At 38.1% G+C, this 17473-nt stretch overlaps 1 protein-coding gene across 1 annotated transcript in view; it reads left to right on the forward strand.

The window, feature by feature from the left end:
• Window positions 1-11912: 11912 nt before the first annotated feature.
• syt6a (synaptotagmin VIa) overlaps window positions 11913-17473 on the forward strand; it is a 94457-nt gene continuing 88896 nt past the window's right edge. The window contains exon 1 of the mRNA XM_028452300.1: window positions 11913-12175. Within this exon, the coding sequence (XP_028308101.1) occupies window positions 12019-12175 (157 nt within the window). The 5' untranslated portion in view covers window positions 11913-12018. The remainder of the gene's footprint in view (window positions 12176-17473) is intronic.

Below are 17473 nucleotides of genomic sequence, written 5' to 3' on the forward strand. Positions count from 1 at the left end.
TTTCCTTTTCCCTCTGACGACCAATAGTTCATGACCACACACAAATCAAGATGATAAAATCATCTGCTATTCTCCGCCCGTTCGGCCAAAGTGTGAAAAGCAGCTTAACGTGGGATTTCCACTGAATGCTTAATGATTACGGAACGGCTTTGCTGCGGAACGTCTCCATGATCAATACCACAAAACTATATAAACAGTGTACTGTGTCCTTCGCGAAGAGCAGAAGAAAACTGACTCGGTTCATGTAGATCTTCTGCTTTTGTGGAGATTATTGCGATTCAACAGTGGGTAAACGCAATATTTATATATGAAATATGATCCGTCTTGAACACGGTGTATTTCATTTTGATAATAAACTGGAAGTTTTATTGTGTGTCTGTGCACAACTTCCTATCCCGGATGAGCTGATCTTTGCTGAATTTATACGCCCTACTCCGGCGTCTGACTAAAATAGACACTCTGAGTATTTGTTGCGGAGGGCAATGGACTGCCGGACTTGTTCTGGAGCAGTGGCGCAGCACATCCGTAAGCGGTGGAAACTGACATATGGGCTTGTGTGCATTCAATGATAATATACTGTCCATATACTATATATAGTATGATTAGGATGATGAACCTTCCCACTGAAATATACTTCCAAGTTCCCCAAGATTCTCAACCTTTGAAAGTTCTGAAAGCATTTTAAGTGAGAAAGTGACCCAGTAGAAAATCAACATGTGCTCATTTGATCCATAAAACTTGCGGAAACGCATTTCATGCCGACATTTCTAAGATATTCGGAGACCCTCCATTGTGCTGTTGACAAACTTCCGGTTAACTTCAAAACAAAAGCCCTATTTACAAAAGACGGAAGACGAGAACAGATGCTTTAGTTTTGAAAGGGAGATGGTTGATTTTTAGCTTGAAGCTGGTTCCAGGACAATTTTAGGTTTCGCTCGCAATGCATCATGGGTGGGTGAGTATGACTAGTGTCCCCAGTGCATACTTAATAAATGTCCTGATACAGTATACATCCATGTCGAGCGTACCCAGTGGAAATTGGGGGTTAGGCCTTACAAGAGCAAGTCAGCTCTTCACCACGGTGACGGAAAACGAACCGATAATTGACTTGACCTGTCCAAAGACATTGCACAAAATGTTGCCTTGCCGCCAAGTAGTTTTTGGATTACCCTGGTGACTATGCTGGAAAGGTAAACAAATCCAGCCTCTTGGCTAAGACCTAAATGTACCTTTGTAAATGTACATTACATATTTCTACAATCTTATTTTGACCACTAGTCAAATCAACCGTTGGATATCTCAAGGATCATTTTGACCAGGCCAAATGACACCACTTTTCCCATTCTGGACTAGGCAGAATGAACATTAAAGCTATAACGAAATTAGTCAAAACCTATTTCCGGATATCTAAAATCAACAATATAGTTATCTTTGAGGCGAGACATAGACGCAAATATAAAAAAAATGACATCATTTTGCCTATAGGTAGAATGGAACGATGTTTTAGATATCTAATGTTTATTATGATTAGGTGGAATTACATTTGAGATCTTTCTGACCATTATCTGATTGGTAATAAATGTTGTAGCTGTTTGCTGTTTCATGCTTTTGGAAAATAATGAAATAATAGTAATAAAAAGTTAGTTAGTTTAACCATCACAGGTTTTACGGATCAGGTTAAAATAAAGCAAGTTTTTTCTCTTTTTCTTTTGTTTGGCTTGACTTTTCTCCTCCTGTCGTTGTAAGTGGATCCATACAGGATACAGGAGCTGTCATTAATCTGGTCACTGCATCAGACTGGCAGTCTTATATCTGATCTGGACCGAGATGGATGGTAAACAGTTGACCACACTTAACTGCAAGCGGCCAATGATTTACGGCTGAGATTCTTATTTCTGGCTGTAAATGAAACACCACACAACACAACACACTTACACAATACAAGAAAAATAAAGTATCCTCCAGACAAAGAGGTGGGACGGAAACAAGTGAGAGGAAACCAAATGTGAATACACTGCTGGTAACAATTCAAACAGTATCAAAAAAGCAAATTAGGTTGACAGCAATAAATGCTCCTTACCGACAACTTTCAAAGCAAATCCTTTCTCCTCCACCCGTCTATTTAAAATCCAGAGAATACATCAAAGACTTCATTGATCCTTCATGATCCTCAGATGTGAAGAGAAACACTCACCCACTAAAGTCTTCTGTACTCACCTGAGAAACCCTATTTAACCTGCAGCTGTTTTACCCACAGCACTGGTTGTAATTTGGTGTTATGTAACTGTGTCAGAGCAGGTTATAGAACAAACGCACCTGCAGCATTTCCTTCTGAAGCCGCATTAAGACCCACCGTAAGTTTACACATACAAACTACAAAACCACAAGAGAAACATCTACTCCCATTAAAGGGATCTTCACTGTTTTTACAAGTCTGACCTAAACTTTTTAAAAAGTATTTATTAGAAGATCTATGTCTGACAAAACACATGATTATTCACCATATTTATTTAATTGCCGTTTAGAAATGGGACGACTAGACAAAACTTTTAAGAGCCTGTGTTCTGCCATCTTGCAATCATGTGATTGATGACATCACAAGACCCAACTGCCAAGATAGACAAACCCTGAGAAAACACACCATAGACTCCAGCATCACAACAAATATATGGAATATGAAATACTGTCTCTTTTTAAATTTCGCTTTTTAATATTTGATACCCATGCACTTTTATACTGATAAACTTTTATATTGATGAACTTTTTTATTCTGTCAGACTTTAACCGTACCTTATGTAATTATTTATTTATTTTTTTTTACAATGATTGTGTCTGTTTTGCTTGAATATTTGAAGTGTAGTTGAATGTTGTTGGAAGGGGCATGTGCAATTTCATTGTACTTGTGCAGTGACAATAAAAATATTCTATTCCATTCTATTCTATTAATAGAAGTCCTTCAACAGTCCGTGATTACTCGCCAACTCTAGCCACCAGAGCGTGTCAGTGCACTGTTTACAGGGGGAGTAAAGGTCCCTTGGGAGAGCTCTTCTTCCCTGCTTCATTGTCTATTACGAAACCGCAAAGTTGGAACTGTTTCCTCCTGCGGTCACCAATTTTTATTTTTTTTTGCCTCACAACTGTTTGTATCCTTTTTTGGTAAACAAAAGAGGTTTACATCGGCATCTTTAACTTTTCCTGTTTTTTTTTTAGAGCAACCAAAAGTAGCACAAGTTGTAATTTTGACCGAAAAAAGGTTCTAAAACGATCTAAAAAAGAGGCTGAACGCTTCACTCCAATAGAAAACACAGGCACTGTTTACAGGCAGTGGGGCCGTGTGACATCATCATTTACGTAATTTCAAGATGGCGGAACACAGGCTCTAAAACTTTAAAGTAGTCCCATTTTTAAAATGCAATTAAATGAATATGCCACTAAATGTGTTTTGTCAGGCATAGATCTTCTAATAATTACATTTCAAAGATGTAAAAACAGGGGAGGATCCCTTTAACAGTAACATTGTGGCCAGGTACCCTGTCCTCATATGATGATTTGGGTGCATGTTTTGTCAGTCACATTAGATAGAGGTCAGATTACATTACTCAAGTCATTCCTAAAACAGTTTTGTCCTTGTTTCAGACTTCATTACCGTGCTGTAATACATGCTATCAAGCCCTGTTTCTATTTAAGGCTTTTACATTTACTGCAGCGGGGACAGAAATCGGCACCTGCCATCCGCCAAATGCTAGTAATTTTAATCTGATCGGGACTAAATCTGTTTGATTTACCAGCTAAAGTGGCGGTGAATAAAAATAGAATGAATCCTGAAAATATGGAAGGGTGACTCGTGACATCTGGACAGAAAATGAATAAGAAAAAAAATACAATTTATGGCATACTTTTAGGTATTAAGTGATGTTTTTATTTATTAATGGCATTTGTATTCACATATTGAGTGAATTTTTAAAAATTCATTTATGGCATATATTTTTAGTTAAAAAAGAAAACATATATAAATATGGCAGTCTTGGTTCCCCATACTTGAGACATTTGAATTAAAGAAGAACTTAATTTACAATATTAACCAATACTGATATAAAAATAACCTCCTCACGTCATTCTAATTTTAGCTATACAAATATTTATGGAATTAACACATTAAGCCTACTTTCAGTGATGGCAACAGCTGAAATGTGTTTGTGTTTAATGCCCTGAAGCTCAGAAATTTTCAGTAATTTACAACCTATTAAGATTGATTTTATGGTTAAGAAAAAACCGCACAGAAACAGGATACATAGGCTTAAAACAAGCCAAGATATTTAATTACATTTTGAAAATGATTCTTGGCCACTATCTTCTCCTATGCTTTGCACTGGTTCCATTTTCAAGCTATAAGTTATTAATATTTACACTTTGTGCTTCTAGTTTGAAAGCTTCTTCCTTTTTTGCAGCTATTTTGGTCAGCTTCTACGTTGCCTTCCTTTTTGATTCCATCTTTGACTTCGGAAAGCGCTTTTTACCCGTGTTTTTTTTTTTCTACTTTAGATGCTTTATTCCTGCAATGCAACACACCCAAGGGAACTAAACTTAATTATTGCAAGACACACAGAAGTGAAAGTTCTTTTGTCACTTTTATCCAATTTTTGTCCTTTCTTTAATTTTTTTTCTGGCCACTTTTCATCCAAATAAACTAACTTTTGCCCAATAAATACCACTTGTTTCCTTTTTTCCCACATTTTGCCTCTTTTTGTTCCACATTTTTGCCCTTTTTCACTATTGTTTGCCACATTTTGCCCATTAAAGCAACCTTTGACTTTACATACCACCTGATTCCTCTTTATTTGCCCATTTTTTGGCCACTTTAAACTGTTTTTTTCCCATTTTTGTCACTTTTCATTTATTTATTTTTTGCCACTTTTCAATAATTTTTGGCCACCTGTTACCAGGTCTGCCTCCACTCGCTTGTCAAAAAACCCCAAAAACATAGCAGACAGGACCGGCTCAGGCTAAATGGCCTGCCCACCCCTGTATGTACTGTCTTTATATTTGCATGCTGTAGGAGTTCCTTCACTTCCTCTGCAGAGATATTGACCTTTCGGGACTGTATCACTCTCGTGGGCTGGGCTGACAGCGCCTCAATTAAAAACGACACATCTCAAAGACATTCGGGACACGAAGGAATGAGAAACGCCCCCGAGCACATTTCACCTGAGCACGTTGATCCCATATCCAAATGTCCTCATCGCTCATGAATATGTCATATGCTCAGCTTCATTCAAACACCCTTGTATGTAAAGCCCCTTTCAGGTCCTCACTGCCAAATCCCACAGGATATTCATTGGCAGTTCTGTTTGTTCGCAGATCATCACGTCATTTGCTCTGCGTCGTCCATAAAATCCTGCTTACACAATTTAAAACCGTTACTAATGAGATTAAGCATAATTCAAAATAGAAACATTTTCCCTTTGCCTCACTGTCAAGCCAGAGGAATCTTGCCTAACACAATTTGACAGGGATATATATACACACACAGGGATTTATTGATATATCCTGAAGGCACGTTGTGCAAATCCCTCCATCATGGCCCTCAGGAGAACTTTTGGAAGTGCTGCAGTTGATTAGCATAGCTTTGAGGGAGCCGGTCCTTTGTCATGCGTTTGACACAACGATTCAAGTTCAACATCTGCAGTCTCTGCTGACAGCGAGGAAAAATGTGCCACAGATGACTGTGATTACCATATCAAACCTGAAGACCGCAGCCACCTTGTTTTCTGTGGAAAATCTGCTTCACCTGCAGGAAAAAACCCACAAAAACCACCGCCATTAAAAGCTTCATTTTCTTTTCAAAGCGAAGTCTTTGTGGAAAGAATAGATCTTTATTTGTGCTACTATTGAAAACCCGCTTGAACAGCAGGTTGTTGATTGTTGCATTTGTTATTGAGATACTGAATTTGTTTTCTCTGGAACACTTTATGGGGAGTTGAATTATTTAAGGATAGAGTTTGTAAAAGAGAGAAAGTGGTTGTTCTTTTTAGCAGTAACTTGTGGTTGATTTACAAGGGGAATAAGGCTCCGTTTACACAAAAACGTTTTCTAGTGAAAATGCAAAAGTTTTGTTGTGTCCAAATGACAGTGAAGTAAATCAACAAATTCCAAAGAGTGACACACACGAAAGCTTTTACTTGTGTTCAGAGGAAGTGTCTCTTTGGTTCACTACAAAACTACACCGCCATCTATTGGCCTGGCATGTATACTACATAGTTGAGGTTGTTTCGAACACGTTGCCGTGTGAATGCAGAACAAAACAAAAACAAAAATGGAAACGGAAGCAGAACTAAGACGTCTCTGCTTAAATCAACAATTTTTGAAATCATCTCCAAGATTTTAATGTTATGTTGCTTTGGTTTAGTCCTGTTTGCTTGTGCCTTAAAATTGCTCCTTGGCAACAAATAAAGTTTTCTGAATCTGAATATTTCCTGTATACACCTGTTATCTTTTTGGTTTGTTTGTACCTTGTACTATGTCAGGATCTGACACATTGATGTCAAACTTATGTTTGTTCATGGGCCAAACATGGACCAGTTTGATCTCAAGTAGGCTGCAGATTTTAGGTGGGAATAAGTTTATTATTAGTTTTAATATCAGTCCCTGCCAGATCTTCACTTAAAAAAAATCTTGCTTTTCTAATCAATTTTTGTGAAATTTAGAGTAATTTTGTGGAATTGTTTATGAGAAATTGCAAGATTTGTGGACAATTTGTGAGTTCTTTCTACAATTTGAAATTAAACATGACTGCATGTGATATAAACAAAGGAAAAATGCAAGCCCCTAAAAATATTGTAGAGTTGTATTAAATTGGTGAATTTAAGATATCTACAACTGGACTATTTGGTCATTTAGACAACATTTCATGTTTGCTCTATGCTGAATTGGATGCCCTTAAGGGCCAAAGTTGGCCCCGGGCCTTGAATTTGACACATGTGATCTAGCAGGTTTGACTCAATGGAATTCAATTCAACACTTTTTAAAGGTTAGCCAGTTGAACACAGAAAGATTTGTTTTCGTTTATTTTACTTGCTAGTAAAGGTCTGGGAGTTAATCGACAGCCTTACAAATACAAAAGCTTTAAATGTTACGAAATGGATGTAAAAATTATGAATTTAAGGGTAAGGATTTTTATAGGTTTGTTTTACAGCAGATATAGTTTTTTAATTTTATTATTTTGTGAGTCATTTTTATTTATTTTATTGTTAATTTGTGTATTTTTGTTCTCCTTTAGTATAGTTTTCTGTCATTTTGTGTGTTTTTGGGTCACGATTGTGTATTTATTTGGTCATTTTGTGTAACAATGAAGTAAAAATACTTCTATGGGACTCTACATTCAACAATGCAATGTGCACAAAACTATGTTTAAACTGTGTTTACAGTCAACAAACTTTCTAGCAGCAATTTCAACCTTTTACGTTTTTTTTTTTCAAACAAATTATAAAAGAATATCGTCTCCATCAGCTTGAACAGCTGTAATGATAAGGACTGATGTTTATTTGTATGCAGAGGTGTGAGCACAGTTAAGTGCTTCACAGTCACGGTAAATGAAAGAGTCAAGTAGGAGCTGGAGCAGAAGCAGAAAGATAATTGACTTCTTTGAAAGGCAGCAACAGCAGCTGGGAAAACTTATTTAACTTTTAATCAGGAATGCTCACGACAAGGAAGATTTAATTCCTCAGTAGCAGGATTTAGTGAAGACCCCACAGATGTGAACTGTGAAGCAGAGAGGGGAATTTAGATAAACTCTCAATTAGCTGGACTGTACCTGGAAAGTCCAGCAGCCAAGGACCCGTGTCCTGGTCGGACTCATTTAGGACCTTAAGTCCAATAAGATCTGGTCAAATTCAAAACCATCCTGTCATTAGATAAGCATAAAATAATTTTTCCTTGGAGCTCAATTCATCCCAGGGTTTATTAAATCACTCAGATTAACAATTGAAATGAAAAACACATGGGTAAGAAATATGTTCAAAGAAGTTCACATTCCATTCAAACTAATATTAGGAAAGTGTCAATCTATTTAGCTCGTCCAGTGTTGATGCGTCTGCATCTTTGTACGCCTTATGAGAGAAACTGTGAAATAAATCCTGTGAGGTTTAGAAGGGGGAGAAAGAAAGCACAGCTCGGTTAGTAGACGAGACCCTGTAGATTATAGGCGGAGTTTTAGATTCATGCCAGGGGAAAAAATAGAATTAAATATATATTTGCGCGCGTGTGTAACATATACAATAATGTAACATAGTAACATAAATGATAATGTTGATGACAAAAATGAAGTATTGTGCGACGGAAGAAGAACCAACCTAAAGTCTCAAAAATTTGGGACCATTTCACTGAAAACTTCTGTAAGAAAATATAATGTAATATCCTATTTACAAGAAGAAAGTGGCTCCGCCCTCTTCAAGGCTGACTGTGTCTTATTTTTAGATTAATGTTGTAAATCCATGATAAAATCAGGCCAGTTACTGCTTTGTTTCATTTTTGCTGCAGTACCAAACATGAACTGCTGAGGGCAGTGTCACCATTTACATTGTGAAGAAGAACTGCACAACAGAAGAAGAACCAACCTAAAATCTGAAAAATTTGTATTTCTAAAGGAGGGTTACATGAATTCATATATATTTTGTACAGTCACTGTGTTTTATGGCACTTCAAATATTTGTATATTATGTACATTATCTTAAAATTTTTATTTTTTTGAATGAATCTGGGAAAACTGTAATGGAATCTTTTGACCACTAGGTTTTCCACGTATGCTGCAGATTTATTGAACAGTTCAAACAAAATTACGCAAAACTGTATCAAAACTAGTTCTTAATCGGGTTAATTGCATGAACATCTGTGATGTGCAATCGCAAAACTCAATACAAACGTATAATATCTCACTTGTTTCAAAATATACTGTAATATAAATTAAAGTGTAATCTCTTGGGGGGGTTCTTAGAAAGTATGCTTTCCTATAATCAGATGTAGTAAAAAAAATTATTTTTAATCAATTTCAACATAAAGTAGTAGTGTATATTACAATTTAAAAAACACCATTAATTACTCATCAATATGGCTTTTTAAAGTCAACAGTATCAATCATCAAGTTTAACAGTTTTTTTTTTTTTTAACTTTCGATAAGGAGGAAACATTTTTCACCTACGCTTATTTGTTTGTTTGCAGGATTTCGACAACAGTACTTAACATATTTTGACAAAATCCAAACCAAAAATTGACCTTTAAAACGAAATGACCAAAGAACAAACGGTAAACTGATTTGAAATATCGCGAATCCTACAATGTAACCTAAACAGAAATAGGGAAACAACAAAGGCCAGATAAGCTTCATTTTAAAGTTTTAAAAAACTATCTTGTTCTGTTTGTGAGATATTTGGATATTTCGGGGAAATTAGAGCGAGAACTGAAGTCTACTGCACCTCTCCTCCACAGCTCCTGGACCAGGGGCTTCATTTATAGAAGTATGCCTAGGTAAGCCCCCGTACGTCCCACGCTTGTTTCCGTTTATAAATCACAATCAACTCGAAAGTTGTCGCACATGAGGAAACACCTTGTTCCGCCCATACGGTGCCTATAAAAGGTACGGTGAACGCCCTGAATGAATATTCACTAATACAAATTTCAAGGTGGACCAAGGGGGAAAATGAGCAAATAAAACAAATTTCACTCAGTGTGAGGTGGAGGTATTAATTGTTGAGGTGGACACGCAGGAGAGCGTATTTGGTGACACAGTGCACATTACGATTGATAGAAAGGCAGATCACGTTGCATTGCCATAAGCTTTTAGTGTCAGAATGTGACAGGTGAAAAAGAAATGGTCAGAGAAGCAGAGGAGAACATGTGTACCACTCTCCAAAGGAAGAGTGTCTGTTCAACAGGTGGAGGAAAGAGTGCATGGGAGCTTATCTCACAGACAAAAAGCTGGAGGATCATTGGGGAACCCCTCTGTGTTATAACGGGGGCTGAGGGGCACACAGATGCACTATACTGTATGTGCCAGAAACATGGGATTAAATTGTATTTCCTTGTATTTCATCGGCTTTACACTTGAAATAATAAAAATGAAGGTTGTAAAACACCGTTGGAATGTTACAAAATTCACAATATTTAATTTCAAGTAAAACTATATTTTTCATCAGTCCCACAGTGTTTACTGGTGGGTGGTGCTGTGGAGGTGAGCACCGCAGCACCTCTTCCTCCCTCCCACCGCAGCATCGCGTCCTCATGGGGGGTCGTCTCGCTAGTCTCTGAAGATCCTCTCCTTCCAGAGTCTCCCGTGCGCCATGTCCACCAGCAGTTTCTAATAAGCCACTGTGCGTCTTTACGCATTGTGAGTACGCTCCTTTTTATAACAGCTACAGGTGTTGCAGCCAATTGATCACCTGTTTTGCTCAATGATCTTGTGATTTTATTAATATAAAACTGTATTTGTAGGGGCGCGTACGTCACTCACTCCCTGGGGCGTCAGTATATTTTTTTCCTCCTGGGTTTTTGCAAATGTATCCTGATACGTGTTGTGAAATGTGCAATGTTCGATTATTTTACAGAGCTGTCTTTAATTTCATCCTGCACTTGTCGGAGTTTCCCGTTTCTCGTGATTTTGTGCGTACAGCAGGGTCAGAGCTGCCGTGGAGGTGCGCACATTATCTCGCCAGGTTTTTTTTTTTATAAATCCCAAACTTCGCTTATACGTGGCGTACGCTTTCTTTTGTACGTACGTAGCATTCATAAATGAGGCCCCAGGTCTCTGCAAACAATCAGGCTGTTTAGGATTTATTTCAGCAGTTTTCTGGTTCTGCTCATGTTTCCGTGCAGTCTGTGGATGTTTCAGCTCGTAACAAGCTGCTTACGTTTGTTTGGTTTTGTGGTGTTTCGATCCAAATAAACTGATGACTATTGACTGTGAGGCTGGTGTGAGGATCAATAGATGTTAGAACTTCTACCATTTCACACTTTTGCAAAAACAATTAGACAGCTTTCGAGGGCAGTAAAAATGCGTTTTTGCGAGTTATATATTACCGCTAGCCACTAAAACCATCAACACACATGGATGTTGATCACAAGAAGCGAGGAGCACCAGGGGATTCTTTACACTGCCTCTGGTTCTTTTAATCGCATATCATGTGTGTTTTTAGTCAGTAAAACAAAATTACCACACTGTTTATTTGTTATTTTTAAAACAGAATAACCAAAGAACGAACAGTAAACAGATTTGAAATATCGCGATATATTGGCAAATTAATTTTTTTCTTACACCCTTAGTTGGAACAGAGGTTCATGTAGGAATTCCCTGAGGGGTTGTGCCATATTTGTTTTTGCCAAACCCCGCTGTAGCTTCTTCTTTAGTCATTTCAGTGTGATCATTAGAGACTGTCAGCACTTGGAGAACACTTTGGGGAGCTTTGAGGGACCCGTTAGTCACAGGTGGTTCAGCTTCAGGGAAATCTGTCACTGGAGACTCTTTGAGCTCGGAGAGAAAAACAAACGCAGTGGTCGTACGGTCGGGGCTTGTTTTTTTTTTTTTTTTGTACTTGCGTGCACACTTCAAGGCGGTGTTGCTAGATTTGTCAGATGAAGTGGGAGTGGTGGGTGGTGAAGGAGCCCCAGGGGGGAGTTGAACCAGTGTCACTTGATACACGTTGATTACTGTGCTTGGTTGAACGTGCACCTTTAGATGTGATGCAATATGTTGTGCCCCTGAATTACCTGGGGACACTTGTGTGATTCATTAACAAGGCAAACTCACACAGAGCACAAACACACACACATGGTCACACAGTAGAAGCATGCACATGCACACACCACAAAGTGTATAAACGTTGGTAGAAGGAGAGCAGAAGACGGAGAAGATCCAGCAGGGGGAACGTGTGTGATGCTTGGCTCGCTGCTTACGTGCGTGTGTGTGCACGTGTGTGGGTGTGCGTGTCCCCTCCGTTGAGCACACACAAGGCGCAGGATGCAGCTGAGAGCATGAGTTCTGAGCGAGAGGAGTATGACATGGTCTGTCAGAGAGCCGTGACCCTCATCGTTGACCTTTGCCTGCACAACAGCTCGCTGCTGGATCCAGACACCTGTCAGGACTTCCTCTTCCTGTTGTCCAGCCACAGCTCAGACCACAAGAACCCGGGTGAGTACCAGTAAATACCTCCTGGTCTTCAGATCAGACTCAGAAGATCTGCATGGGTTCAGTCATTGCTGTTTTGGCCAAAAGTAGATAATCACGTGTTCTTGCATGTCGTCAAAGTATCGTCCTGTTGAGCGAGGCATCGATTGGAAGCTCTCGACCATTATTGTGTTGTTAATTAGGTTCTTTTTAAGCCCCGGGCAACAGGTGTACAAAAAAAGACACACAGAGAGCAGTTTCTTCTTCTTCTTCTTTTTCTTCGTCCAAACCGGTAATAGATAAGCCAGCGGGGTGACTAATGCCAGCTGATGCTGTCCTGACTGCTCAAGCTTACAAAGGAAGGAGATGAGAAACAAGACCTTTTCAGAGACGTGTGCTTCATGCCTGAGTGAATAACAAATACGCGTGCATGTGTGTGTGTGTGTGTGTGTGTGTGATTGCCTGAGTTACATTTGTTTGGCAAGTTTGCCACAGGCGGAGAGTTTGGAGTGTATGTTTTAGTCATCTGTTGACGCCGTTTGCATCTGTTGCTTTTTGGAACTCTCAGTGTGTGTGTGCCCGCCCCCCCCCCCCCCCCCCCGCTACTGAAAAGGAATCATTTGTATCTCGGAGCAAACTGTAAAATCTTGAGCTGCTCTGTAGGCTGGAGTGTTTTTAATCCATTTAGTTTTGTTAATCTGACAACGACGCAATTGGTTCTCCTGAAGCGGAGAGGACCGCTTTAGGAGAAGGTTGAGTGGGTGATGATTTTCTCATTGGAGAAGTTTTTCTTCATTACTGTCGGCACACAGACGCCAACTCGTCTTTGACTTCAGGCAAGTAACAACATTCAGTTTAAAGCAGGAGCATCCAACTCATTTTAGTTCAGGTACGGAGCATAATTTAATCCGGAAAACAATTATCTTCAACATTATTGTGCTCTAGTTTGCACTTTTTAATGTACATAAAATACCAAATATGTAAGAAACCGACAATATCAAAGCAATAAGTGACAGATATCAGTCCCAACAGGATGTTCACTTTAAATTTCTAGATTTTGCGACCAATTTCTATTTAATGAAGGGAAATATTATGTAATAATTTGAGAAAAATTGAAAGAATTTGTAAGAATTTTGAGTTTTTTTAACGGTTTAACATTAAAGATGACTTGAATCTTGCGATATAACCACTGTGAAAACTGTGAACCCTTGAATATATTGTTTCGTTTATTGTTGAGCAGCTGAACTTCTCAAGATGCACGACTGAAAGAAGCCTTTTTGGTCACACTTTACTTTTACTGTATAGTTTTATACACAAGGCTGTCATTATCTGTCATTAGCATGAACATGGTGTCATGAAGGCTGTCATTAAGTGTTGTTGTTTAAATTAGGACACCTTTGGAGCTATGTTGGCATTTTTTGGGTTAGGTGGAGGGTTCTAGTGGGGTTAGGATCATAGGCGGAGTTTATGGGGGGGAGGGGGGGCATTGCCCCCCTAGTGGTCAAAAGTTTTTATTACAGTTCCCAAATGAATCAAAGAAATACAAATCTTAATATAATGTATACACGCACGCACGCACATGCACACGCACACGCACACGCACACACACACACACAACTGCGTGTGTCTGCACCTGCTTCTAAGTTGTACAATTTTTCCGTACTAAAACAATCACTGCAAACCGCTCCAGATTTCATGAATTGCATTGCATCCCCTGCATTGATTTATTTGCATTTCCTCCTCCCATATTTTTGCTCCCCCTGGGAGATCCGCCTTCTATGCATATTAATTAAGGAGAAACGCGTTAAATGGAATAAGGGTGCATTCTGATTCCATGGGCTTTGTACACCTTATTAGCTTGTGGAGTGACTTTTACACACGTTTTAATACCACTAAACCTTTAGTGAATCCGCCCCACAGAGCGTTAGCCGACTGATCTTCCTTTAGCCCGCGGCTCAGGAACAAAAGGAGCTTTGTTTGGGCAAACTGCTGTGTAATTTAAAATCAAGCCCATTTGAAAATGTAGCCTTCAGCTTGTATTTTAAGATCCAGATGTTCAACCAAAATCAGAAATTATGCATAGCATTTTTTGTTAAGTATAGTATGGCTTGCATTTATATACAGAAGCAGTTTTTTCTGAGATTTCAAAGCTCAAACAGGAAATTCACAAATCATAACTGTGATGGAGGCTGTTTGCAGATTTATATGTTTCTGTCAGATTGTACCGAGCTATTATCGAATGTCATAAGACAGGCATGTTTAATTACATTTTTATTATTTAGTTCTGCAGCCAATTATAGAGCAGTTTGATCTTAAGTGGGCTACAGATTATTAGTAATTAGTCATTTATTGTGCTCTCTTATAATTAATATATACAGCACCGATAATATCCAAGCAATTTGTGGCAGATTTGAGTCCCTGCAGGATCTTTACTTAAATTTTCTTTGATTTTGTGACACTTTTTTTGTTTAATTTGATGACATTTTGTGGAATAATTTTGGGAAAATTGACAGATTTTGGGAAAATTGCAGTAATTTTTAAACAGAAATTGTTCAAAGAACTCTCATACATGTGATATAAACATGGGAAAACTGTGATACCTGCAAATATTGTGGAGTTTCATTGAATTTATGTATTTGGAACACAAAATGACTGCAAAAACACAAAATGGCAACAACAATGCACATAAAATGTCAGAAATATACAGAAAAGATGACAACAAAAAATAAAAGAATTAAGACAAAACACACAAAATGGCCACACAAACACACCAAATGAATCAAAAATCTTCTAAATTGACAGAGAAATTGACAAAATGAAAGAAAAGCACACAAAATACTTTAAAACACAAAATACAATAAACATAAACTGTTTGAAATATACACAAAAACTGACTGTAAAAACAAAAGAATGATTACAACACACACACAAAAATTAATTAAAAAAAATTGCTCCAAAAAACCACAAAATGACCCTAAACCTCCTAAATTGACAGAATGTCAGAAAAATACACAAAACTACAAAAATTGCAACAATAAACATTAAATGTTAGAAATTTACACAAAACATTACTTCAAAAAACATAAAATGACTCAAATCCTCCTAAATTGACAGAAAAATTGAAGAAAAGTCAGAAAAATAAGCCAAAATGATTACAACAATAAACCAAATTGCAACAATAGACACAAAATGTCAGAAAAATATGCAAGAAGACTCCAAAGATTGCAACAAAAAACATAAAATGTGACTCCAAAAACCCACAAAATGACAACACAAACACACAAAATGACTCAAAGATTATATGTTGTGTGATTCATGTGTTTTAACTCACATGGAACATTAAAACTCATGATATTCTTGCTTTGAGGCAGTGTAAGAGTTCTTGGTTTCTTATGAATTTCTTATTTGGGTTCATATTTCATTCATGTATTCATTTGTTAGATGCATCTAAATAATAAGAAAACACAAAATCAGTCCAGGAGAGCAGATGGGTTTAAAATGATAATGTAATTCAGCAGCTGAACAATTATTTACCAGAATATAAAGTGTACTGTGCAGTCACTGGAGAGTCGGTATAATCTTATTTTGTTTTCTGGGTTACAGTTTATTGACACTCCGTCACTTATAATTTGAAGTTTGATGTTTGACAGGAAACTGTGTTTACAGCTTCGTCAGCAGGTGAAAAAACAAACAAAAAAAGAAAAACTGTCCTCCTTCAGCGAGGTCAGAATCACTGCCTCCAGTGTCGGTCACGCCAATCCCGACCAAATCCAGTGTCTCCTCACATCATCGTCAGCGCTGGGATTGAACCAACATCACTGAGCCACCGGCGTCCACCACTCAGCTGTAGGGACACTGAATGCCATCGCATGTTATCAAGCCATTGATGTAAATCCCTTCTGCCACTTGGAGGCTAAAGACAAGCTGCTTCACATAATGTTGGAGGATGTGTGAGGAAATGTCTGCTTGCGTGTAAACACTGGGAAAAGAAAGAAATGCACACAAAATGTCAGAAAAATACATATAACGATGACAAAAACATATTAAACAAAACACTCCAAAAAGCTACAAAATGACAACACAACCCCCTAAATTAACAGAAAAGTTGACAAAATGTCAAAGAAATACACAGAACCACTCCAATAATGCAAAAATTACAACAATAGACATAAAATGACAAAAATATACACAAAAATGGCTCCAAAAACCCACAAAATGACCCAAATTGACAAAATGTCAGAAAAATACACAAAAGACTCCAAAAACACAAAACTTGCAACAATAGAAATGACAGAAATGATGACATAACACACAAAATGACAAAAAAAGGCTCCATAAACTCACAAAATGACTCAAAACTTCCTAAATTGACAAAATGTCTAAGGACCCTATTGTCCGGTCTGAACTTTAGTGTTTTTCAACGCGCCTGCAGTTACACTCTCTCTCCTGCGCATATTCTCCGGTCCAGGCTCCTGACACGCCCACCGTGCGTAAGTCGACCAAAAGCGCGAAGTCTGTGAATGAAGGCGTTCTGAAGCCAAGGAGGCGGACTGGGCCATGATGTCATTATTTTTGGGCTGTCTATAAATCACGGAACATGGAGTTTTCCCAACGCTTGTAAATGTCATTGAAATGCATGAAAATGATAAAGCCCACTTTTAATTTGAAACGCCTTCGTTGATAAACAATGTAACAGGTTGATTTGATCAGATTACTGATCAGATTATTGATCAGATTACTGCAGAGTGAAGATCAGACACATTTTTCACAGTTAAAATCTCTTTTTTCACTTCTTATACTAACAATAGATTAACGTTTGTTTGTGTGGAAAGCCTGATTTTTATCAACTTCTTCCATTCCTGCTTTCAGAAATGATGAGCGCATCAGTCGACATCTGTCATCAATACGTTACCTGTAGCTCTAAAGTGTGACCATGTGTGATGCGCTGGAGGTTTGAGGAAATAATCCCGCAGAGCGTCCTGCTTTAATCCAGAGATGTTTGCAGTGAAACAGAACCAGTGCTTCCTACATAATACGCAGTTTTTAAAAATAAATAGTTTAATGCCTTATGGAGCTGATGTGAGCGAGTCCGAACTGAAGCTGAGCCTCATTTAAATATTTGTGGGAACAGTTTCTGGCCCATCCTCACATGGGCATTTCACCAACATCAGCATATGAGAGATTCACTTATTATTTACTCTGTAGTGGATCAAACTGTGACTTTACGTTGGACATAATATGAAAATAGTTGGACATCACTGTGACCAACATGGACAAAAGTCTGACGTCTGTCAGAGTTTCATTTATCGAGCAGCAGCAGCC

Source organism: Gouania willdenowi, chromosome 7 (genome assembly GCF_900634775.1).
Source record: "Gouania willdenowi chromosome 7, fGouWil2.1, whole genome shotgun sequence".
NCBI lineage: Eukaryota > Metazoa > Chordata > Actinopteri > Blenniiformes > Gobiesocidae > Gouania > Gouania willdenowi.